General features: G+C 45.6%; 1 protein-coding gene across 3 annotated transcripts in view; it reads right to left on the reverse strand.

Moving 5' to 3' along the window:
- Positions 1-226: 226 nt before the first annotated feature.
- The window catches only part of LOC120957903 (somatomedin-B and thrombospondin type-1 domain-containing protein), a 32732-nt gene continuing 5701 nt past the window's right edge, over positions 227-27257 (reverse strand). For all 3 annotated transcript variants that reach the window (XM_040380340.2, XM_040380341.2, XM_040380342.2), the window contains exons 3-6: positions 18873-19433; positions 6632-6826; positions 3637-3757; positions 227-1622 (exon numbers count right to left, since the gene is read on the reverse strand). In XM_040380340.2, coding sequence (XP_040236274.1) covers positions 1289-1622; positions 3637-3757; positions 6632-6826; positions 18873-19119 — 897 coding nt within the window. In that variant the 5' untranslated portion in view covers positions 19120-19433 and the 3' untranslated portion in view covers positions 227-1288. The remainder of the gene's footprint in view (positions 1623-3636; positions 3758-6631; positions 6827-18872; positions 19434-27257) is intronic.

The raw sequence follows: 27257 nt of genomic DNA on the forward strand, positions 1-27257 counted from the left end.
ATGTATACTTAAAAAGCATGTATTTCCTGGTGAAAGTTGGAAAAAGTTTAGAAAAGGCTACCAGTCATTTCTATACACCATTCCAAGATATCTTGTACAAATTGTCCAACTTCGGTATACCATCAATTCCATTAGGCACTGTATTTTGTAGACGATCCTGCCCAATCATTTTCGGATGCTGGCTTAGAACTATAGCACACAAAAAAAAACACACGAACACAGCAAGTACTTTTTTTCTCCTATTTTTAATAAATACTTCAGTTTCTTATTATAACCGGCTTAATGGCATATAAAAATAGTCTAATAAAATACTATTTACAGTTAAGTAGATGTTCATTTTGCTTGCTTTTTGCATCGATTTAAACGGGTTGGGAAGAGGGAAAGGGGAATCATTATACCATGGCCTGCCTTACGGGGGGTTTCTTACAAGTGTTGCTTTAAGTAATTGAAATTGAAAGATTTAAAGAATAAACTAAAACACGCACACACAAACAAGTAGCTGTGTGAGTGGACACGTGAGCGGGAACAGATAAACAAAGGTCTACGCAGCTTTGTCAACCGTTCACTCCTCTCCGGTAAACGTGGAACAAACTCATCTGCCCACGCGTTGGCCCATTTTAGGGGTCGCCTTATGCTCACGGAGTTTCCCATTTTCCCTTTTCCGAGTGCTACGAGTAAAAGTACACACGTGGCCGTGGCACACGATCCGTTTTGTTTGTTTTTTTTTTAAGTAAGACTGTATAAGTGTGTGCTTTTCCTGGTTATTCGTTAGTGTTAATCTTAAGAAACGGTTTTGCTTCCGCCCTTTGCCCTTTGAAGGAGGAGCAGTGAAGCTGTGGGTGTAGAGTGTGGCCGTTTGTGCCTGTGTGTTGGTAGAGAGAAGTACAATTTACTTAATCGTGTTAGTATCTACGCCTATACGTCCGACCTTTCCAATTTGCGCTGGGTGTTGTGAGTGTTTTTTTGTTATTTTTGCTATTGCTTTAGTGCTCGGAAAGAGGGGATTGCCTGGAGGGGAAATAAAAATAAAGGACAATTTGTATACGAATAAAAAAAACACATACATCCGAGTGTTTCTGTCGAGTGCCGAGATAAGCTTTGGGCTGGTTCACAGGGTAAAGGTGATATGCGGATATGCCAACCCGTCAAAACAAAGCGGCTTTAGTGATCCAGGGAGCTTTTGCAGGGGGGGGTGGAAGACGGTTTTCGGAGAAGGAGGAAGGAGGGGAGGGATATTAAAGAGAAGTAGATAACGCACACAAACACAAGGACCCACACGCGCACACACTTAGACGAAAATGAACTGAGCGTCGCTGGAGGGACACTTCTTCGGCTGGCCCACGGTCAGGCGCATCCACTTGCCCCGGCAGGCCGGCAGGGCCAGCGTGGTGAAGCGGGTGTTCCGTCCGGTCAGCCCGTCGCCCCGGCAGCGGTACTTGGGCGTGTCCGGCTCCTCGTCGTCCTGCACCGAGTTGCTCGCGAGCGTGTCGACCGTCTTGTCCTCGTGCAGCGCCTCCAGGTCGCAGCGCACGATCACCCGCTCGCCCTCGGCCAGCCCGCGGTACACGTTGTCCTTGTGGCATGCCTTGGTCGCCTTGATTACCTCGAACTCCACGCAGTACCTGGAAAAAATAACAGGGAAAGACGAGATTGTAGCGTTAGCTGACACCAACAGGATATTGAATTGGCCCATTTCTGGGCGCCGATATGATGGAGGCAATATCGGTTGAGGAAAAAAAATTGAATCATCCAAAGCACCCTCAGGCTCTGGTGTGTATGTGACGAGCAGATGAAGTTTCATCATCGATTTGCGTAGAAATCCACAAACCGGGAAGAGGGATAGAAGTTGGGAGCAAAATATTACACTCCGTATCCTCGAATAACATCCGCCGCCTGCGGTCAATGAACGAAATGGGGCCCTTTGGTACGGTCTCGCAAGAACCTCGCATCTCGCATTTCAGTTCGCAGATTCCGCTTCTCCTCCTCCTAGGGCCTTATAGCTGACGTCAGACCTACACGCCGCACACAAAACGTGACCGCGAGTTGGACCGTACACGATACCATATACGGCAAACGGGGCACATTCCAGCCCTCGAGGGCTACGACCTCGACTAGTAAGGGCACCGAAACTGGGAACCTCATCGTCTCTACCTTTGGTAACGGGGGTTTTACAACGCCCGTACGCACCTTTCGCATCGCAATGTAATCGGAGAACCTCGGAGCCTTCGGAGCTTGATGTTGTTGACGGATCACGGTCAAACAGGGCGGACAATGGTTGTGCACGGTGCCAAATCTTCACTACCCGTTCTGCAAAACACAACGTTTTTGTGCATTCGGCTGTACCGTGAGGAAGCTATCCGGTTTCTTAGATGGTTCCGTGATGGAGAGTTTGATTTGATCCGAAGTGTGGAAGGTTTGAACCATTTGATCCAACGGCATTCGTTCATTCCAGGGCCGATCGTTCGACATTCAAGTACTTGAAAGCTTTTCGAACGTAGGGAATATGGCATGTTAGGTGATGGTGTGCGTATGTAGCTTCGAGCAATGGGTTTAGATTGGCTGTTTACAACTAGCAGTTACTATTTCGTTCGACAAGTGAATGAATGAACTTATGTGAATTGATGGGTTTATACTTCTTTTGGGAAATCCCATTGAAAGGGGTTTTCAAAGATGGTTCCAAAAACCTTTCACATGCTTGAAACCAACAACATTCGTAGCAAAAAACCGTCGTTGCAGTACAAATCCTATGATAAAGTGTGTATTATAGAGAGTATTTCAATGATTTGGTGAGTCATGCGTGAATATTCAAGAGTTTCGATTCTTTTCATGTCGTTATCTCTATTAAATTTTTATGAAACTTGAGGCAGTATGGCTTCAATTACTGCTGTTTTGATCATGAATCACTATGCATTGCGTATTCAATATTTGAATAATATTTGAATGATTTTTTTATTTATATGCACACTTTGTGTCTACCTGGCATTGTTATTTTGATGAATTATTTATCATTCTGGATTGTACAGTTAAAGGAACCACTTGTTTCAATTTCATGATTTTAAATGAAACCAAACGTAACACAAACCGGTAATTCTACCTTTTTGCTCAGAAATATGCAACTAACAGGCCTCTTATTTCAACAAACTATAAATTAATGACAGCATTTCACAAACATACCCACAAATCCAATGAGCAAATTATCCAAAATGATACTGAAACGAGTTGCTGAGTTCGATCCACCTCCGCCACCATCATCCAGATGGCGCTATAATTCCCACACGCAGAGCTGCGTTGAGAAAAAAGTTGCCCACGTTAACCATTCCCCACAAAAACTACATTCAAACTATCGGTCTGGCCCAGACACATCTCATTGCTCGCAAATCGATTAGTTCCCGCAAGAGCATCGATTAGCGAAATGGTGCAGCACCATCCCGGGAGCGCTTTCGCTCCCGTGTGGCGACGCAAATCAAGCGAACACGGTTACGGTTACTGTGCATTCTACTATAAATCGATACGGACCGCGCACACACACACGTAGAGGTTGCATTTCCCGCAAGTTTCATTTCCAGCTGGGATTGGGAAAAGCGCGCGACTCGGTTTTTCACCTGCACAAGCGACCGGTTTTGCGATAATACTTACTCATTTCCTCGGTTGTGCTTGAATGCGTTCTTGTAGCGCAATCGTAGATTTCGCCGAATGTCGCTGGTATCGTTCTCGTGGCGGCTCTTGGACAGGGCGGCTGGCAGCAGCAGTGCCGTTTCTGCAAATTTGAAACACAGAGAGAGAGAGAGAGAGAGAGTAAGTGAGAGGGAGTAATGGATGGGGAAAAACATCATCATCAGACGGTGGAAATCGATCGGGTTTGTAGGAAGATGAAAATTCACAGTGGGAAGCGAACGACTACTAGCCGTCGCTGGGCTGGGAAAATCCAATCCGGACCATGTTCGGGGGCGTCATCACGTCATTGGCATTGGCGCACGTGGCAACCTGGGTACCGACCGACCACCAACACCCTTGTACCATTAGCAGCATTGCAATCAGGCTCCACTCAAGCAAAGTTTTTGATTATTTTAGCTGGCTGAAAGCTCGCCCCGGACCAACCCGAGGACGGCGAAAAGCAGTTTCCCAATCGTCACTCGGACGGTCGGTCTGCGCTGGTTGCCAGAATGTGCTCCGAAATGGGAGCTTCTCGGTACAGTTCAGCCGGTGCGGGAAGTACGGTTCCGTTGCACCATTAAATCTTGCTTGCGGTAAACTGTTTTCGCCTATGAATGGGCCGAGAGGCATGTTTTGGTGTGTTCTGGTGGGTCTGGGATGAACCATGCCGGGCAAGTGTTGCACGACGGATTTTATGGCGCATTTCGGGTTCCGGTGAATGTTATGCCCACAAGCATGGTGTAAGCAGTGTCCAGTCTGGGATAGAGCACCGTGAATCTACTCAAATATGGATTTGTGGTTCCGTGGTTGATGGCCACGGTGGTTACAGCAGTGGACGATGAGTGTAGCGTAATGGAGCAATGTATGAGCTCCGAACATGAACTCCGGCATGTAGATGGGTAAGTTTATTGACGCTGATTCACTCACAAGCTCGTGATTTTTCAGATACGTTAAGAATAAAAACATAACTGATTTTAATAATTTAAACTCCAAGCAACGTACCACATATTCTGTTGATTTTCTTCCACTGTAATTGGGATTTCATTGGCTGCTTTGTAAATATACACGAACACGTTGGGCTTTGATCATGCAATTCAATCCCTTTGGACAACTGTTCAACAGGTCTATCGTACCAACACACCAATACGGTCTTTATGAAAGCTTACCAACCGTTTCAATCCCTTCTTGCACACGACCGACCGAACCGAACGGGCACGATCGCACAAGGGCAGCAGCAAAAAACAGGGATTGGAATGTTATAATCGCTCAAAGCACTTCCATGCAGCCCAGCTGATCAAACAACTTTATTACACACCCAGCAACACGCTGTCCGGTTGCCCGCTTGGAAGCCTATTAAAATGTAAATCACTGTCTTATGTATCATCGCAAGCAGAATCTGTTTTTTATATTATTAAGCGTTTTATTTTCGTCTGTCTCATCCACCCCAAAAAAAAGAAGAGAAATTTTAATCACTGTCCTGTGGTCGATAAAACTCTGCTTCATGTTGTCGGTGGTGATGGGAAATATAATTTACTGCAAAGGGTTGTACACCCAGAACGGGTTAAACTTCGTCCCGAGGATCCATCACACAGGTAGCATAAATGTCCCAAGCACAAAACCAGAAAAGGGCTCTAAGCTAGATATCGTTCTACCAGCACCACCACCAGTAGGACAGAATCTCTCGTGTAACAAACGGTTTCGCGAGTCGTTTCGGAATCCCTTCGCCGGCAGAGCACCGTTTGGGAGGAGCAGCACAACTTTGACACCGACTGCGGCCATCAATCATTGTAAGCGGGCCGAAAACGCTTTACGCGTGCAAAAAAACGCCATACATGGAATAACAAGCCCCACAAAAGCGCCCTAAGTTTGTCTGTAACCGTGCTTCTTCCCCGTCGAGCCGCACCGGCAGACGCATGAACAGAAACGAACGAGCGCCACTGACAGCTATTGATTGTCAGTGAGTGATAAAATGTTCAATTTCAAATTTGGCCAACAAGAGCCGTACGACTTGCCAGGGAGGTTTTTTTCCTCTCTCTCTACTCCCCGCTAGCTTTTTTCGTGCTGAAATTCCCAGGAATGCAGACAAAATGCGGGATCAGACGATGTAAAAAGTCGAAAAAAGAACGGGCCAAACATACAGAACAATTTGAACGATGTGTAAGGACTGCCCCCCCCCCCCCGCCTTTAAATGGGTTGAATGTTGAACAGGAGCGAGATACGCGTTCTGGGCGTAGCGCATGCCACAGACGACGAAGCTTGACAGTTACATGCGGCCGAGTAATTTCGAGTACGAATCGAAACACAGAACACAACACAGAACCTTTCACACACCGGAAGCAATAACCATTTCCAAAAAAAAAAGAACCCAAGCAATGAAGAGAATTCAAGGAAAGAGAGCGAAAAAACAAAGCGTCCAAAAATCATCAATCGACAGTAGCCAATGCTGCCAGCCGTCTGTTTGTAGTGCGAAATTGAAACAGTGCGCCATAAGTCATGCAATCCGCACAGCAGCAAAGGACTTGCGTCGCTGCATCGGCGGGGGGGGGGGGGGGGGAGTTAAAAAGCCAAAGCGTCAAGTATGTTGCGCCCATCACAAAAAAAGGAAATTCTGCATGCTGTGAGGGAATTCCAAAACGGGAAGCACATGGTACACAAACGGGGAAATGATACTGCGTTTTTGTTATTGCAAAATGCCGAAGTGCATACCAATAACAGTTGGGTGGGAAACATGCAGCAAACAGCTGCCATTGCGTTTGGACGTTGTTGTGTTCTGTGACAAAAAAAAACAACCAAAAAGCATTACAAAAATAATAGCGAAACTCATTCCAATTTCTGTGAACCATACTGGACAGACCGCAAAGCCAGGGGCACCAGTTGTAAGTGGTTTGTGCCGAGTGTGTATGGTCTCGATGGCTCTCCACCACACATGGCGGCGTTTTTGTTGTTGTTTGGCTACGTTTCATCTACCGAAACTTACCTCGCAGTGCCTTTCGGTCGTGATGGTTGTGACATTTCAGGCCCTGGCAGCCCCGCTTCTGCACCAGCGAAGGGCAGTGTTTGCCACCGTTCTGCGGTTTCTGCTCGATGATGCGAGTGCGCGACATCATACCGTTGCCGCAGGCCGTGTCACATTCGCTCCATTGGCCCCATTCACTGACGATGCAGTCGATCACTGGAAATAAAGAGAGAAAGAGAGATCAGTAACATTGAATTGATAATGCAGCTGCACTGCTACGGGTACGAAAGGGTGCATATTTGAATTATGATTTCAAATGAGGGATGGCAACAGCGGCTGAACGGTTTGTCCGACACACACCACGGCACGCCGTGGTTTTGCAAATCGATCTCGAGGCCTGTTGCTTCTCATTTCCGTTGACCTTTTTGCCGGAACGCGGGCTTGTGTGTGAAGCAAATCGTTCATCAATGTATGCAGGGATCTGTTAGAATTTATTGATGCTTTGTGAGGTGGAAATAGAATGCCTAAGCGAGCCTCTTGCATCTTGCATTTCTTGACGCTTCCAATCAAGCACGGAAAATCCAAGGCTTTGCTTATTTGTGCAGTTGAGAGCGTTTAAGAAGATAAATACATTATTGTCAATGTTATTACAGACATCCTAAGATACAAAAGCTTGATTACGGAGTTGATTTCCGAGAACCGATCAGATCCCTTCGCGAGGCAACTCCAATAGCATTGCCCTATTGGCTTTATAGATTGAATGTCTTTTCATCGCAACTCCCGGTTCCAGCAAATCAATGTTTTCCATCAATCCACCAGACCTAATAAACCATCTCAATAGAACCACAGAGCGGCCGATAGATCGCAGAAAGCATAATATCACAAGCGCTGGAGATGGAATCGCTTCCGTTTCCAAGGAACAATCAATGCGGCGTACATTGAAGAACACAATCTTGCTGCTTTCCGGACACCGTTCCGAAGGGGAGTTCGTGTGGACAAATATTTTTCAATTTACATTCAATTTTATTAATCAACTTGTGTGGAGAGAGCTCGGCACACAGCGTGTGCACTTCCGTACAGAAACAGCAGCACACCACAAACAAGCCATAACAAACGTGGACCATTGGTTGATGGGACCAGCAGCAGGTTGGTAATAAGTTTTGATTTGTTCGGAAATCCCGCTTCCATCTTTGGCTGTGGTTGGAATGGTACCGGGGTTTACCGCACCACCACCACCATCTCCGCCGGGACCGGGACATTCGAGAGATCAATAAAAAGTCCGACTGTGCACGGCAGGACACTTACCCCCGTCTGCAGTTTTATGTAATGGCAGCAATGTTTGCCTATTATGGTGAGGACAGCAACATCGCGTCAAGGAGGACCTCACCGTGATGTCGTGAGGGTATGAAAGGCACACAAACCCGAGTGGCGCCAGCGGAACAACTTGCGCCCGGTAGTTTGTGCTGTGTGCTCCGCTGAAACCTGGAACTGGAGTGGTTCGGCATCTCAAGGAGCGCATCGGAAAGATGTGCCCTTGATCGGGTATGTTGTTGTTTTTCTCCCCCACAAGACGGAAACAACCCGCCAGCAATTTGCTATTGTTCTGCGGGTTTTATTATTTATGTAATGTTTTGTTTGTGTGCGCGTGTGCTAGTGGAACGAACCAGGCACCGGAACCCAGATAAGGCAGATCTTTCCAGGCCAATCGAACTGTCCTAAAAGGCAGCTCCAGGCCGGACCGGAAGCCACTTACGAAGCTTCATTCCAAGCGCACTGCCGCAATGCTCTACAATGTCTTGCCCTGTCTGAGTGAGCTCAGACTTCTCAGACTTGATGATCTTGGAACGCTGGAACAAGAGCTGGGGCTGCTGGCTTGTTTGCCCTACCGTGCGCGTTGTACAAACAAATACCTCTTGCATCAAGTGACTCCCAACTTCCAGCACCGGCGTGAAGTTATTGTGCTATTTACGTACTTACAGACATTCGCTCTCGTGCTGCAGAAGTATATTTAGGGCTTGCTCCCCACGGTACTATGGTTGAGATCGTAAATTCCCATCTCGAGCGTGTCCACGGGCACGGACAAGAAGGGCACAAATCGGATTTCCAACCGAAGCACCTAACCTTCTTCGGCCGGTGTAGGAGCTACTGCAGATGCAGATGCTGATTGTGATGAACAATAATCGACACTTAGTTCACCATTGGACGCTCCCCGTTGGTGCTTGTACCTCATGTATTTCAAAAAAAGAGACGCAGAAGCTAAATAAATAAAGCAGCAACAGCGCACGACGGCAGCGGACACTGGAGCTAGTAGGTACCACACCTCGGACTGATGGCTAGCAATGACAGATATAAACTTTTATGACAGCTGCCCGGTGGTAATGTTGGTGCAAACCGGAGACGGGGGGTTCTCGTAAGCGTTTTAAGCAAATCTGCATCGTTTGCTAGCAAGAGTCTGTTGTGCTTCGTGTGCTAAGGGTGTTACACACCCTCTCTTACTCATACACTCCAATCGGCTCTCCCCCACTTCTGATGTGTTGCGAAAGCAGACTGAGGAAGCTTTTACATTTTACAAGGCATGAAATATTATTACGCTCATCGTGGACCATAAGCTCAAGCGTACTATGAACCGGGCGGAACGCGCCCGAAGGGCTGAAGTCGCTTTATTATGATTAGCATGGCGTGCACAGGGAGCACCTCATCAACACACACACACACACACATGCTCACACGGGCGAGTTCTACTGCGTGTTGCATGCAATCAGGTGATTGACCCGAAAGCGAAGATTGAATCCTGGCGCGTACTTTCCTACCGGCGATACTCGAGCGTGTTAATACCGTGTGCTGATGGGCCGTTACCGTAAGATTACAGTTGATTTGGGTGGGGTTCTCCCCCTCCCAGTTGGGGTGCCTTGTTTCTGAGCTGTTTGTATACACGCACACATACAGTACAGTGAGGTCACGTTTTGGCACGCTCAGTCACGCCAACGCGAGTGACAGGATCATCTGCACAATTTGCGATTCAATTTCGATAGTGCTCGGGCGGGGAGCCTACGGGGGCCTCATGATGATGATGCGCCCTGCTCATACCTGGACTGGAGAATGTTTTTAATCCTATCGATCGAGCTACCCGTAGTCTGTGGACGTGTGTGTGTGTGTGTGTGTGTGTGTGTGTGTGAATGTGAGTGTGTGAGTCTGGAGTTGGCATGATGCAGCACGATGTGTCCGGGTGCAGTGTGGATGGTGATAATTGCATGGTAAGCAGGGTGCGAGAAGCATTTTGCACCAGAACCAGCCAGCACCAGCCAGCACCAGCAGCTGGAGCAGTTCGATGTAATGAGGGCTTTGTAGACGATGTCTTTCTGGGAATGAAAACCCTTTGAAACTGTGTTTCTATCAGGTTTATTAATTTCTAGAAAGGCTTTACGCTTGGAATGCACATTCGCATATTGCATCGAACGGGTGCTGAGAAATTTGCAATGAACGTATGACATGCATATGAATTTTGCTGGCATTTCTCACACTGACTGAGCTCGCATTGCATCGTTTCAGTTCCCCCTCAGCGATTACAGAGAGAGCGTTGTAAGAAGCTTTTCCTATACAAAACCCCCATTCCTTCAAGACATTATTCAGCACTTCGGGCGAGAAAGTTACCATCTGCTTATAGTCTAAGACTTTGATTGAAGTATACATTTTCAATGAACTCTTCCCTTGTATCCGTTCAACCGTAGGGAGAAAAACAAAACCACAGTAAAGCCGCCAAAATAAATCGCAGTTTTTTTGTTCACCCCAAAAACACTTTCCAGACAGTTTTTGCCAGCCCCTTAGCTCGCTCCAAAACGCGCACACTCAACGATGCGATAAAATTGGCAATGGCAACCCGGGCCAGGGCTCTGGGTCTGCTTTGATGCTGGGCCCGTTTTGATCAGTGGCCTCGTTCTGGCGGCGGTGATGATGATGGGACGAACGCGTTTCTGTATGTTATGCCGGGTTCGAGATGAAACGAACGGCTCAGCTTTAAGCTGCCTACGGGAGCCAGATTGCGCCAAGGTTAGGGGAAGTGTTTTAGCTTTACCCGGGTGCGGTGCTGGTACTGTGTTGTGTGAGAAGCTTTAACGTTGTTCCCGTTTTTTGTTGCTTGAGATGCGCTATTTTATGTCGTTATGACACGGTGGTAGGATTGACTACGTGTGCTACGGTGGTAGGATTACCTGTAAGCGCAATTAAATGTTTTAGAAAATTGTGGCTCGTGCTAGCTAAAGCCTCATTTTTGAAGACATATTATTTGTGCCAACTGTAGCTGATGTGGGAAATAACTTCCTCAAATTCCTCTATACAATTTTTATATCCTCCAAACATGCATTAAATACAACTCATTTAAACTTTCCCCTAACGGTTTGTTCATTTTTCCCTTTTTCCAAAAAATTGCCATCCAGAAGTTAAACTTTAAGCTAAATCATACCAAACTGTAACCAAAAAAAAGTGGTTGCCCCTAAAACAACTTCTGTCACTGTAATAAAAATCGTTTGTGTTTCTGCGGTTTAAGCAGAACGAGCGAACCGGCTTCCCGTCCAGTGTCTGCTAAGCTTGTCTAACGATGTAATATTATTTCCACCACAAAATGTCATGGTAACGAGGAAAAACTACGGCGTGTGTGCCTTTAGTACGCTGGTCGCACTATAATCCCACCACCGCGCTATACCGCTTGAGCAGAAAGAAAAAATATTAAGCTGAATGTTGCATATGTAAAACCACACGGAACCAGGGCAACCAACGGGCAAAACACTGTTCACATCCGTCGTGGTGGACGCTGCATTGCTGTCACATAGCAAAAAAATAATATTACACTATTTTGCACTTCATTTGAAAAGGGTTACAGGGTTATAGCGTTTTTTGTTGTGTCCTTTTCTCATTCCCTTTGTCTTTCTCTCTCGCTGTGGCAAATGTTGACACAGCACAGTTTTACACAGTACGACCGGAAGCAGAACCCGGCAGGAGTTTCCCGGAGTGGCTAATTAAGGTGGCACTGAATAGAAAGCAGGGTGCCCAACGAAATGGCGTGATGTACGAGTGCGATGGGTACCACAGTGGCACTCGTACATTCATTTAAGCTGATGTGCCTAAATTCTATTGGAAAAAAATGAGAAGAAACCTAGTAAAATGGTTTGTATGTAATAGAGCTAGCTTTCACTTAAAATTAGATGACGATAGCGCATTTTCGCGGAAAAACTCTCTGGTCGCTTTTTGCTAGAACAGGACATGCCCTAATTTACAGCAGAAGCTCTTCGAAGAATAACGTATCTTAGCAGTGCAAGTGAGCCTCTGTCTTATTTCTATGAATATCCTTAAAAAATGCTGAGCGATTTTAAAAAGCTGAACAGTTCGGGAGAGGTTTGGATCAAATTAAGGAACAGGGCAAGCATGTTTTACAGGTAGGGGAAAAGTTGTACTTAGTTTCTTTTCCCAGAAGCATTTAACTTATGGTATTTCAGAGAAAGCTTTTACCAAACTGCAGGCAATTTTCTCAACAGCGAGCACAAAAATGCTTATTTTGAATCGAAGGGGTATTAAATATGGCTTTCTAAAATGATTTGAAAAAAAAAAATCAAATTGAACAAAAATTAAAAATCCCAATCTGAAAAGTTTTGACAGGAGGCTTATGTAAGGGCTTCCAATATATTGAACGCAGAGGCAAACACAGGCTCGGGCCTCGTACTTTTGGAAGCGATTGTGTTAAAAAGTTTTTACCACAAGCAGTGCCAACGAATCATCCAGTGGCGCTTCCCGGTACCCCGGATAGCTCGTTAGAGTCAAGAGGTTTATCAAACTTCTGCGGCTAAGAAGGCGTAGTATCGGGAGCCGCACTAGAGCTTGTAAGACGCGCCTGCACACATTCATACATAATTCAACGGAGCGGAGGTGAAGATGAGCCTGTCCGTAAGCCCGCTGGCTCATTCTTCGCATGCCGTGGAGGCGCATCGCCTACGAGCGAGAAACAACAAACGTACCCACCCTTAACCCCACCCCGACAAAGAAAAGCCTGCGTAGGCTTCACAGGCAGACGAATGCAGCCAATAGTCGCATATTAAGCAATCTCCGCCAACTTACACGAATTGCAAATGAGCACAAGCGCGCACCACGGGCTCCCATTTTTGTGTGGCTTACTTTTGTGCCCAGCGGAGGTGCGGGTGTGCGTAAGAAGTGTTTTTTTTTTTTAGTTAGTCTCATCCGGAGGAAGTAGTAGGAGGCTTCTGGCTACAAATCAGCCAGAGTGTGTTAGGGCTTTTCCTTTTGTCGAAGAAAAAAACACTCCCAAATGTAGATTGAGGAGCACGAGAAAAAAACACCAAACAATTTCACAGAAACAGAACGCGCCACACAATTCGCGCTCTGCACTACCGAAAATTATGTTTTGGGTAATTTGCTTCCCTCCGCAGCTTTGAGGCGCATCGAACGTTAGAAGATGCGACGACGGCAGACGATCGACACTGACAAGAAATTACCATTCGTGGCGAGTAGCGAGCAGCAGCAGCAGCAGCAGCAGCTGCAGACGTAAATTATTTACAGCGCTGCCAGAACAAAGTGTAATTTAGATGTTAAATATGCTATTTCCCTTTCCCCATTTCCCATTCCTCATTCCCCAGCAGCCAGAAAAAGGTTAAGCTGCTCAACACAAGCAGGAACTTTTACCGCTTCCCAACTTGGCTGCTCCGGACACGGCCAGATGGAGCACGTTTCTTTGGAAAAGGATGGAGCAGCCTTTGGTAGGATGGTGCCAATACTCGATGAACTTTTACACCATCGCAAGCGCCCGTTTTCCTCATTCCCGTTCCCTACACCAAACGGGTGAGAAAAACAATCTTCATTATCTTGGAGTTAAACTGTTTGCCTAACAAATTTTCTCCACCGCCCAGAACGGGGAAGGCAGGAAGTTCTGTTATTTGTTTCCTGTCTGTCTGGTTGACCCGAGCAGAAGCGGAAGCAACAGCGGAGCCGTTGGCGGTTGAATTAGTGCAATATTGAATTTATTATTATTCTTGTCATGCCAGCCTCCTTCCAACAGGCTGCCAAAGCACGCGGCACGTCAAACGCTATGCGCATTGTGTATAACTTGCATGCGGTCACGAGGAGGGCTGTGTGCGTCGGTTGCAGTCCGAGACACTCGCTCTCATCATCAAATCATCAAATGCTTGTTTTAGAATGTTCGTCCAGTCATTATCGGGCCTCTCCTCCCTCCCCCATTAACCTTTTAACTTTCAAAGAAAAGCGGAGAAGAGTTGGATTCGTTAAGCATTTCGTGCACGTATCTTGGTTGCATCTTGGGGGCTCTGCATTTCTCTAACGCCCGCTCTTGCTTGCGACTGACTGACCGCTGAAGAACGCTGATCCCCGATCGCCCGTTGGAGCGAGTGCTTTGGTAGATGAATTATGGAAAATTTGCATTTTCTTTCCGTCGGCTGAAGCGTGGGAAAGCAGTAACGAAAGTTAGAAGGCATGTCGTCAAGCAATGTTGAATAGGGATTGATCATACCAGAGAAATGTCTGGAGCTCCTGTTGCGTTAAATATGCAGCACCGAAAATGCATTATGCATTAAGAAAGGTTGCTTCGAAACTCTTTTCCACATAGAAAAAAAAATGGAATTCGTAATGGAAATTGTTCCAATGATTTGAACAGAAACCTTTGCAGAAGCACAAGTGATTCTGAAAGTGATGAGTTTTCATTTCAATTCTGCTACACCAACACTACCTTATTTACAGAATAATTAAAAAAGTTCTGTTACTCCCTGCTCGCCCCCTCCGGAAGGAAGCTCAAAACATCAACTTTCGGGACTTTTGCATCTTTTGGTGCTCTGCTACCCCGAGCAAAATGAAACAAGCGTACAACATCATCTGTCGCAATGGTAGAAATTTCCATATCCTTCACGGAAGAAAACCCCACACCTTATCCCTTTTTTCCAACAGGTGTACCTGTCCGGACCGTCCAGAGCCGGCAAACATTTGTAATGAAAAATGAAATAAATATAAATAGAAAAATATTCCACCATCACCACCACCACCGTTACAAAGGTTGTTTCTGTTTTTCTTTCGACAAAAACTAAATAAAACCATCACCCACCCCGGGAAAAAACAGTCCTCGCAGTGAAAGTTTCAGTTTCCTTCAGTTCACCCCAAAATGGGCACCGATGGCAACACGAAGACGAACGGCGACGAAGCACTTCAACACAGAAAAAGAGTGAGTTGGTGTGCTTTTGTTTCACAACGCACCTTTCTCTACACTTCCCTTTTCCTGCCACCTGTCCGTGTGCTGCCAAACTGGCCATTAGCATTTTCATTTATATTCGAGGTTTTTCATATAGTTATATTTTTTACTTCCCCGTACCCATTTTTCGACAGTCGGTCGGTTCAATCTCGGTGTGTAAAAGTTTACTATAGTGGCGCGGAAACGAAACGGGATGCAACGGTCGGAGTCTGGATGGATTTTTCCATGAATTTCATTTCCCTCTCTCCCCAGCATTCACCCCGGAATGGTCCTTTCTGATGACAACGATGGCGACGACGACGACGACGGCTGACGTTACCGAGTTGATGGTTGAACGGTAACGATCTCCGTAAACCTCCGTAAACCAACCATTCGCCTCGAATCGGCCCAACCCTCGCGCCAAATCGCTTCTTCCACCGATCGACACAAAAAAGGAAGTTAGTTAGGACCGGAAATGGTTATTTTACGGTGCGGTTTGTTTGCATTTTTTATTTTATATTATTATGAGTAGAAGTTTTCTTCCTTCCGTGGTGGTGTTGGGCGAAGTGGGCAAATTTTGCAGCCCGAGCCGAGGTTCAGTGTGTTTTGGGCGTTGTTAGTTTTTGTATTCATATTTAAGGTACGTGGCGGGTGGGTGGAGGGAGTTAAAAATATCAACATATTCATAAACTATGACACCGAGGTACGGTTGGCGTTCCTGGCCGGTTTGAAGCGAAATTTCCGTCGAAACTTTCCAGCCCTCCAATCATCATCGACGCCCCTGTATGTATGTGTGTGTATGTGTGTGACAGTGTGTTTGAGATGCTCATTCATTTTTGCCTCACTTTGAAAGGCAAATATGTTTGACGAAATTGCATCCCGATGCAAATCTCGCTGCATGTCGGCAGGCCGGGAAATTGCCGTCCGGCGCACACGCTTTTGAAAAGGTGGTTTTGGTGGTGAAAATTTCCATAAATAATGTGGGATAATGTTGGAGGCACGGTGGGACGAGCACGCTAACGCCGTGATACGTGCTCCATTCACACACAAACACGCCCCAGTGGAGCGGCTTTTCATGAGCAAAAGGGCGAAGGAAAGGCGAATATTCGCCCGTTGCAACGGATTATTTTCGGTACCGCATAGATGCACGATGGAGGTAGATGAGAAAAAAGTGGAAAAACGCCTCTAAATTTGGTGCTGTTGCAATAGACAACCCCGCTAAACGTATAGCAGAGCCACGCGAACCACGACCCGCGCGGCCAGGCAATCAATCGACGCGCTGTTGTGCGACTGGCTGCAAACGGGCTCGAAATAGCAACAAAAAAAAACGCGGGAAGGGGATTTACTAAAAATAATCTAAAGAGCCGGCCCAACCAACCGGCCAACCGGTCCACCCGGGTGAGTGCTTGATTTATGATCTTTCCGTTGCGGTAGCGTTCCGCGCCGTGATTCATAGCACAGCATAACGATTAATTATGCAATCATTGCGTAGTGCGGATTGGGTATGAAAAAACAAGCGACCGACGCGGGAGGCTGGATGCAAAGGTTGGCAACATTGTAAATTGCAACAGCAGACTAATGGCAACACAAAAAAAAACCTCCCATTACGCCACTCATCCAAGCGCGGCAAGGATCGATCAAGGAAGAAAAATGTTTTGCAACGCGCCCTAATCCTTTTTTGTGGATGTATGTGTGTGCGTGTGAGTGTGCTTGCCACTGCTAGCAATCCCACTTTCCAATTACTTTCTTCAACCAACCATAGAGCTAAAAGGGTAAAGGGCCAAAGGGCTCCGAGAATTAATGGATCGGATCGAAGGCAGCAGTGGCAACAACAACGGAACAAAAAAATCGCGAATCAATGTCCAATAAATGGATGGTTTGTTGCTGGATGGAAATGGACTTTCCACGCCGTTTTGGGACCCGACCGGTGGTGGTTTATCATTTTGGCACAAATCTGTTTCGTCGCTAATGCGCCAGCTAACCCAATCGACCGGAAGGGACACTGGCATTAGGCGGAAAAGTGGAGCACAGTAGCAAACAGTGCAGTGGATGGTGGTTTTGTTCAGGTAATGTGCAATCGTTGATTAATTGTAAAGCTGCAGTGATGGATGGACGAGCATTTACGCTTGGACAGGTTGTTAATCTATTCGATTAATCACTATCCGGAGGGGGATTAATGTTTTTGTTTTGCAGGTTGTAGTTAATTAATTTTGGCGTTTATCGTCAAACACTGCTGATTGGCTAGAATTCAGAGCGTTTTTAAGAAAATATAGAAATATAATATAGAAAATAAATATAGAAATATAGAAAATAGTAAAAATAGTAGTTTAAATAGTACTTTTGACGTATGTGTAGATATTATTGTTTTAAAGTTTTGTCTTCAAATAAGCATAATATAACTGTTGTTACGTCTAGTAATAATCTGTTTATTTCAGTAGCGTTTTCGATATTCTTAGAACTGGCGCTCTCGTAGTATAAGTTTTCGATAAACAGTTTTAAAATTGGTCTGTTTTCTTTCGCTTAGCTTTTGCTACTACTTTTTTCTTTATAATTTTCTAGATGGCGCCTATTCTTCATCAGCTGGTCTTGACCCCGCTTGACCCTGTTTCGCTACTGCTGCCGAACTTTCTAATTGACCCTATTTTTGGATCAGCTAGTTGTTTCGCACATGGGGATATTGTTTCGTCCATTTCTCCTTTTCTAGCGCTATCTGCTGTATCTATTCGATGTTAGACCCATCGAAAACTGTTGTTTTGATAATCATTTTGATAATCTCCAGCTAACCTGCGTTAAGATTATATCGTACCAACAATAACAAAAAAAATCAATTCTAAAGGCCGGGGTATACTGACCGACCTTAAGGGCTTTAGTGTGCCCTTTAGTAGTGTTATTTAAAATCAGTTTTAAGTTTGCATTGCAAATTTGAATGACAGAAAAACATACATTTACCTCAATGTTAGGCCAAAAAGATTTTTTCATCAAAATGATTGCCAAAACAATTTAGAATGTGATTAATATTTCAGCTTCTAAATGTTGAAATATGAAAGAATTCTCGTTCTTGCTTCTTTAGAGTAATTACAAAATATCTACAAATCTATCATGACAAATTTCCCCACAATGGGTAAATTTACCCCAAACAAGATACTTGGTTAAAGCAACATAGTCATTAAAAGCGATATTTTGACAATGACTAGTTGTATCTATGTTGTATCTCTATTCTCTATTGTGTCAAGAAAGTGTACCAATTTGTCCAGTTTTAATCAATGCAATGTGAAGCAATCGATTAGTTTTGTGGTTAGTGTCGTTAGCTCTTACAAGGCAGGCTTACGTTCAATTCTCGAAATTCAGATAACTGCTCAGCAAGCATGTAAACTATGCAGAACATTTTATAATCTATTCATCTATATAGTATGAATAATTATACATCAAGTATTCAACGCTAGAATGAATAAGAATAAGGTAAAGAACAATTAAATTAAGAACAAGTTGCTTATTCTACCAATTTATAAACTATGAAAAAACAATTGAGTAAAATATATTGTTCTCTATCAAGCTAGAAGTTCATAACGGGACGCTATAGTAATGTTTTGCAGTACCGATGATAATCAGCAAAAGAATACTCAATAGTGCAATTCTCCCTTAAAACAATCGCCCTACTTTTTCACATTTATTACCAACTATATAATCATTTCAAATTCCTGGCATCGCTCACCAAGCTCTCCGTCCCATCTGCACACAGAACTCTGCACTTTGGTCATACTATGGCCACAAGAAGCTCTTACAAATTACCAAATCACATTAAACACTTCAATCCGTTTAAATTGTGTCTCGCTCGCTTTCTCGCTCTCGCGCACACATCACCATACCCGAGCCAAATGGGAAAATGCTGACCGCGTGAACAGCAGCAGCAGCAGCAGCCGGGAGAGTCGTGTCTTCCCGCATGTTGCAATATAATCTCCGCAGGGTTTGAAAAAGTACTCTCCAACCACCCCGTATCTCCCCATCGCATCGACCACCTTCACTTACCTCCGCAGTGCGATTTGAAGTCGTCGCAGCAGTCGCCCAGCTTGAGGCAGGCGTGATCACAGTAGCACGGCTTATCGTTCAGGTCCTCGATGATCGCGTTCAGCGGTGCCTTCTGCACCACGCACGACGAATCGCGCCCGTTGCAGCAGAGGGTGGCCTCCCGGCAGGAACCACCGTACGCGCCCCCGATCAGGGCACTCAGCGGCACCAGCAACACCGCAAACAGCACGTACTGCTGTACGCCCATCGTGTGGTGGTGGTGATGTGTGATGGTTTCGATTACTTCTGGACACACACACACGCACGGCGATCCCGCGGAGGATGCGTCGCTTCTTCGTCGGCTGTTTGCTGTCTGCTCGCGCTCGCTCAGTAGCACATCCGAAGCGAACAGGCTCGCGCTCCACTCCGCACTCTGATGCAATTTCCGTGCTTTTCACGCTGCACTGCAACCCGTCCGTCGGCGAACGCACGTACCACCCGGCCCCGTTGCTCCGCAAGCGGGACTAGCTTTCCCGGCAAACGCGTTACAACAAAATCGCCACCGGAACGAGTGTGTACACCCTGCGGAAAGAAATAGAGAAGAAACGAAAAATGGAACGACATCAGTAACGCTCGTCTTCAACCAGCGGGATCGGGGACGGAATGCTGGAAAAAGATAATAAATTGCTTTCGATTTCAGCCATTCGCGAGGTTTATAATTGCACACGCAGAGGGAGAAACAAAATTGGAAGCAGGGAATGGCCCGGTCCTGTGCATTAAATCAAGCGTAATTGGGTGGTGGGGCAGCAAACCGCGCGCGAGATGAAAAGGATTAAGTTACTTCTGTCTTTTCTGTTCGCTTGTTACGGAGCGTTTGCTTCGTCTTATTTTTTTGCTGATTCGGTGGTTTTTGGCAAACGTTTTAAAGACACCGGCCGGGTTGAGAAGGATGTCAAAACACAATCTTACCGACTGCCGCCCTAAATTTTCGTGAAAGGATCGAATTTTGGTGCGGAGAACATTTTTCAGTTTGACTTTTGGACTGCTTGCGGATTGAAAATGAATGCCAAACAGACTGAGGGAATGTTTTAAAGGCATTTTTTTCTGAAGGGAAGAGTAAAGGCAGAACGAGCCCCAGATCGTGTCGGGAAGTAAACGAGCTGGGATATAAATTATTATGAATTTTCAGTGCACTTTGTGTACGAGCGCATAAATAAACGGAGATGGCTGATGAATGGAAGCTATTTATGGCATTATTTCATTTTTTGAAAATTAATAGTGAACGTGCTGGATTATTTTAAAATTGAATTTTAATTTAATTTATATGACCAAAACCATAAAATATACATCAAAGAATGTGCCTTCGTCCTGTTCATTCGCGCAATTATCATTACGAATAATTTGCCTCATCATCTGACTGACGTACCTGGTACCTGCTTTGCAGCACCGGTAACTCTCATTCACAAAACCAGTAGCTGCAAGCAATAATTTTAAGCTTGTTAACCGTTCCCCTCCACCGCCTCTTAACGAGCTCAATTTGCCACCGGATGAAAACCTGGTACACCCTCCTCCGAAAAAATCCTTCCACACTGACGTGCTCTCGTGAGAAGCGTAAAGCATGAGATGTCTTGATCCTACGAACGAACGATTGAATTATGAATGGCTTGCAAAACCTCTTGCCCCGATCTCTTGTGCTGCTATCTATGTATGTGGTTGTGTATAGTATTCATAACGCTCCAAAGCACCACCCCAAAAACCCCTGGTGCAGGTGTTGAAACGCCCTGAATGCCGAACAAAATCGCCACTAATCCAGCAGAACAAACTTCACGACTCGAAGACGGTGTTACGGTCGTTCCTAAGAAAAGTCTATCTAATCTACCGCTTAGGGGGCGGTTCGAGCGACGAAACCAGAGGTCACTGGAACACTTGCGAGCGGCTACAGCAGCCTTAACAAGCGTCAGCAGAAGATAGAGTAGCCCATTAACGAGTTGGCTGTCGGTGGAACACGACACCGTACCGTACGCACACACAATCGCGCTAATGCTTCCCAAAATCTGCACAAACGAATTACTTCTGCCCGGGAGTCGCTCTATCTACGCTTCACCATCTGCTGGAGCTAATTTATACGCCGGGACCAACCGGGTTTGCCTCAATTTTTCTCCCGCCAGAAGGAGGTCGAGGGTGGGGCCGAAAAAGGGAGAGCAGCAGCACATCCGTGTGTCATGTGTCGGTGGAATGTGGTGAACAGGCGGACCTAAATAATGAAGGTAGAAAGTCATCCGACCGACAAGCACCCGCCAAAGATAACTAACTTTAATTTGGCCCATTCGTCTGGGAGAGACCAAGCTGGTGCGTGGGCCACACCGTAGAGAGATTTGTCCCTGTCCAGCCTGCCCCAGCCCCAAAGCAGAGCGCGGTCTTATCTTGCCGTGACAGTTTCGATAGATTCAATACAGGAACCAAGGTACGGCAGCCCAGCGAGCAACAGCAGCAGCAGCAACCAGCGTCCAGCGTCATCTAGGTCTAATGGGTCTTGGGGTGTAGGAAATCTGACCAGCTGTCAAGATTGGGCTAATCGGTATTCTGTTCAGCAGTCCCTCTTCCTCTTCCCAGCGTAACTTCCTGTCGATGTTTGAGTCTTGTTGCTACACCGAACACACCATTTACGGTAGGGTTTGCTCCCAAATACAGCGCTTGCTGAAAGGTCAACAGGATAAAATCCCAGTCTACAGCTTAGGCTCTTCCGAGTCTTCCAACACACGGACATAAAGGTTCATGAGGTCCACGATGCGTGGGTGATGGTTATCAGCGGAACGGAGAAAGAATCCTACCCCCAGTAGGAAGTGAAAGCGTCCAGAAGACGAACCCGGTTATGGAAACCGAACGCGATGACATTTGCACCCATACTTGGAACCGGGGCGATTGTTTTTAGAGCATTCCACCATTCACCAGTATCACCTGGCAGGCTGGCTGGCTGGACGATTTATCGCTTGTCGCCGGAAGCTTAAGACCAAGAGAGAGGCAGAGAGACCAAAAAACCAAAAGCTTTCGCCGAAAACAATCGTCAGACCATCGTCCATCATGCTGGATTTCGGAAAGCGTTACAGAAATGATGGTCTTCCCACACACACACACCTTTCACACATGCTGGTACGTGCACGTTCGGTGGTTGTGGTTTAATCCTCCAACAGCGCAAACGTACCACCCCGTAAATACCCCTTGATCGGGAGCCGCTCGGTGGAGCGATTTGAAGGATGAGAATTTGATGAGTGACGTGAGTTTGATACCGATTGTAACAAAAACGGGAAGGGAATAAAGTTAAACCTTTGTCTTGATAGCTACCTCTAGTAAAGGATTACAATTCGAAATCCGATTTTGATGGGCAATGTGCTTTGCATGTATGTGTGTGTGCGTGTAAAGGTTCCTCTTGGTACTTGGTGCTACCCTGCTAGTTGGAAATTGATTGAGTGTGTTGGAGAGGACTGATATCAAAGCGTCTTTTCATTAGGCGAAGGGATAACGAGCTTCTAATGGAGTTTGGCGTATTCGCTTGGATGTCTTTAATTTTGATGATCAGAGCAATTTATCAAACAGTATTTTTACCTGGATTGATATCTTCATTGTGTGCGTTTCATATAAAAAAAGAAAATAATGACTTTTGCTAATGACATTCATCAACTCGGAATGTGGAAAAGCCCTTTTTTCATTATTTATAATCCTCGTTTCGAATAAAAAGTCTCCCAAAATCTTGAAGCTTCATCATCGAATGAATGCAAAAATGACGCATTTAAAACTTCCCCCAAAAGCGGTCCAAAAACGAAAAACATGTACATTCAAACTCGAAACCCATTTCACGGTTGACAGCAGTAGCAGCAGTTGCATGGGAGAGCGGGAGAAGCTTTCCGTATAATAAGCTTTCCCAGGAAAAACAAACCACTTACCAACGGTACGGTACAATAACTATCTTTCCCTCCTATTTTTTTTGCTAGCCAGAGTTATCATGAAACCCAACCAGCTCGTTGCATTGCACAGTATCAAGTCAAAAGGTTCTCGCTTCTTTTACATTTTTCGCTCCGCCGTCACTGGTATCAGGCACTGTATCAGCAGATTCTGTGACAGCAGCAAACTGGCTGCACTTTAGGACGGGTCCGTCGTCTGATACAGGTGTCAGATAGGTTCAACTGAGTGCAGGGGGGCAGAGTAACGAGAAGGGCACACCCCGGAAGCGTTTCGGGTGTATGCAGTGACATAAATCATGGGCCAACTTTTGCTGTCCCGGGCAGGCAGGCACGCTGAGGGCTTGTGAATGTTTTATAATTTTCCTGAGCAATCACTTCCGGAGTTTGTTGCTCATGCTATCACTCCACAACGATGATGCTCTAACCGCTCTCGCTCTTAGATGATAACCTCCTGCTTAATCCTGCCCTGTCTATTGCTGTGCTGTACACGCTTTCCATACGTGTGGCGAAGTTATTTGACGCCATTTTGAGCCATACCCCCAGGGGTGGGAATGTTTTGCATTTCTTGCAAAGTGTGCTGCAAGTACAATGGTGGTGAATTTTCATCGCAAAACAGAAAATGAAAGGGCAGGGAAGGACAAAAAAGCTTATGCATTTTCAATGCACTTTCTTACAGTGATGACACACACACACTCACACACACAAATTTCTCCGCAAAAGTAAAGCTTCGGTTGACTGTCTTTCCCTTTCCGGAAGCGTCACTTTTTTGTTGTTCTCGATGGAAAATAAACAACCTTTGAAAGAAAGGCTAAAAGCGCCATCCAAGCGGAAAAGGAAAACATCTCACCGGTCACAGTGAGTTTTCCGATCCAATTTCGGGAAAAGAGTTGCACATCGAATATGCACCGAAACCAGGACGGGGTAGACAGGGCCAGTTTGTGCTTATTTTCACATCACCGGATCGTTATCAGTGAAGGGAAAAGGCGTGCTTTTCCTTTATGTGCAATTCAAAACCGTCTTGCATTCCTTACGGAGGAGCAAAACGTCCCCAAAGAGAAAGGGGCTTTCTTTTGCAGACAAGAATGCCTTTGTGACTCGTTTAAGAAGGATAGTGTTTTGTTTTTTTTGTAACTTTTACTATTTCACCTCCCTTACTGAACAACATATGATACCTCACAAATAGCACATTTCTTACGTGCCATGTTTCAGAGTCGAGCAGAAGTTGTTGCAAAAGTGTTTGCCCTGGGCTAGGGAAGCGGCTCAAGCGCATGGGAGGTCAGAAGGCTTTGACGGGTTAAGTGCTTCAACTCACAGCACGGCACGCCATTAAACACGTTCGCACGTTTTATGACAGATCGAACTGACAGCGATACCTTCGATGTGTGGATTGTTGGAGTTTTTTTTTTTGTTTTCTGCAGTTCGATTTCACACGAAGAGCCTACCGTGGAGGTTGTGAGGGCTTGTGAGGGTCCTCTGGATAGTTTTTTTTCTCTCTAAAGGACACTATCGCCCGTCCGACATAGCATTCCGACCAGCGAAAGGGAACCGGTTAGCCAGGGCGGCTGTAAATGTTATTATATCATCTCCGATGCTTGAGCGGCCGCTGTTTGACTTATTGATGCAGTTGATTGACACATTCGTTAGCGCGCGCATTGAAATGGAATCTCACCCGACCAAGATGTCGATCAGCCCGTGGAGGGACGGAACAGGAGCGGAGAGCAAACAACTTACCCGCCCGAAAATGCCGAACATGATTCAACTGTTTTTTTTTATCTCATCTCTCAAATGGTGGTAGCCTTTCTTGTTTGTCGTCAATGAAGGCTTTCTGAGCGAGCCTCTCCCCCTATTAGGAACGGGGATTAGGATGCAGAGGTGCATTAGGGAGGTACTGGGGAACACGGTGCACTGGCAAACGTGGCAAACCAGACAGGCGTAGCCGTACCAGACTACGCCACATTTTGCCCGTAATTGGTCACAGCCGATTGTGAAACGTTCCTTCGCTGACGTTCGATGACGTTCGGAGCGACGTGACATGAATGACCACGTAAAACGGCACGTTTAGGGATCGTATCGGCTGGCACACCGAGAAGGGGTGGGCGATCACAATCACGAAGGAGGTGTGAGTGATTATAAAGTGCCACACAAGGAAGGCATGACGTATTGCGAGGCTTTGTGGTTGAAGCTCATAATGTGCCTACACTGTTCGGGCAGACGTATCGAGGTTAAAGGTCGCGAGATAGAAAAGGCTTTTTGGAATTGTGCACGACCTTGGAGTAGAGGGGGGGTCTAAAAAAAGGGAAAGCAGACAAGACACGATGGACGTAGTAAATTAATCAGTGCACATTTCGGGTGTCTTGGGCGAAAAGGTGCTAATAGGTGCCGGCTGGAAAGGTTCGTTAATCAGTTGTTCACACAGTAGCGCAACGAGCGTCGGCGAGCCCGGTGTTTGTAGTGTTCCCGCAGCAAAAAGGGAAAATGTTTGTTTAACTGTCAAAACGTGATTATTATGCAACAACGCTACAGCTGACGGTTGGAAGGAATGCGAGAGGTGTAACTGCTGAATTGCAGCAGAGCATGGCGGGAATGTGAGCACTTTCAGTTTTAGTTTTTCTATCGACAAACACAGACATTTAGAAGATACGAAATGGAGAATATGAAATCCGTAAACATTGGGGCTTGCATTCTCTGAGGAATGCAATTCATTATAGGTTTGTCAACTACCGTTAGGACTTCTTCTAAATTCTAAAGCTTAACCAAATTATTCCCTTAAGTTAAGCCTAACTATGTCCCCTTAAGTAGGTCAAAACAATCAAGATTTATTATTTAAAAATAAAATAAAATAAATCATACTTTTTTGTGATAGCACTAGAAAAATATACAGAGAATATTAGGTGATCAAGTTAATCTACACCTAGATGTTATGTTTTTATCATATGAAAACAAACTAAAAAATGTGGTATTGAGACAATTCTGCTTAAACCAGTGAATTAAGACAGTGCTTTCCAACATTTCTAGGATCGCGGACCACTTGGATTTGAAAATACACTAATTTAGTGGCTAAATCTTAAGATTTTCAGTAAAATTGCCCGAAAATGCGTTATAATTTACCTGTAAATCTAGAAAATTAAAAAAAGGCTTGATATTTTACAACACACTGACAGTCTAAATTAAAAATATGTCCCAGGCAAAACAATAAATCACACATTTTTAATCAACTGCTGATACTTTCATCTCTAGAATGGCATTACTCTACCGCCTACCGCCCAAGGCTCTTCAAAGGAAGCCATAATTTAAAGAACAAAATATTACTCTCTTTCACACACTCACCTATAAACCATGAAGCCAATGATTCATGCCTGCAATCATTCCGACAGGTTTTTTATGTCTTCATCAATAAACTCAGAACGACTGTGCGGCGGTAAAAGTCCAACCGTTTACTTCGGCCTTCCTGTCATAAACCTTCGCACGGTGCGGGGTTCGAACAGCGCGTGCTCATTACTAATAATTTACTGAACGGCCAGCAGCCGGCCAGCAGTAAGTTGAGAATAAAACTACACCCGCAACCCGAAAGGCACGTAAATTTGCGCCCCATACGACTTTTATGCTCGCGAACCACCCATCCCATCCACTACATGCCAGCCGCCAGCAGCATGTGCTAGGGCGTTCGCGCTCAAAGTTTAAATTTAATATCTATCCACGCGGCTTCGATCGATAATTTATTCAAAGCACATTTTATTCCTCATTTCCGGGGACCGTCCCCCTGCCGGGAATCAATTAATTAATCGTGGCCGTGGCGCGACTCGTCGATATAGAGGGTAGCGATCTAATACCGCACCTCTTGCCGTTTCGCAACTAATGGAGCTATACGAAAGGAAGCAGTGTGGCGGAACATTACGGATTCGCTTTTAATTAAATCCACGCGAATTTGCACATGTTAATGATGGCTGCTGGCGCTCCTCCATGGTTCAGGATGTTCTACCGATTGGTCGTTTGTTTTAATAAATCGAAGTGCGTAAGAGCTTAACAAAATTCTAACCCTACTCATAGACATTCACACACACTTGAAATACTGTGAGAAACAAACAAGAGCTAATAAATGATCCCCTTGTCCACGAGACTTCTCTAGCTCATTTATGACGGGTTATAAATTCCGAACGAAGGGACACGATCTTCTTCTTAAGGGCTCACGGGCTCTGGGCAATCTCAGCAGGTGTCGGTATACGGTTTCTCATTGGATTATTGCCCAACGATTATCTCCCCTTTGCTGTCCAACAGTGAAGGTAGAAAAGGGAGCTCATAAAAAACGGACCCACACCAAACGAAACAAACAAAAAACCCTCTCCAAACGCCTCTCGCGAGGCTCAGGAAGGCGTGCGCGAGCGTCACCATTAATAAATTTGAAACCAATTTGATCCTGCGCTGTTGCGTGTGATTATGAATGAACATG

Source organism: Anopheles coluzzii, chromosome 3 (genome assembly GCF_943734685.1).
Source record: "Anopheles coluzzii chromosome 3, AcolN3, whole genome shotgun sequence".
NCBI lineage: Eukaryota > Metazoa > Arthropoda > Insecta > Diptera > Culicidae > Anopheles > Anopheles coluzzii.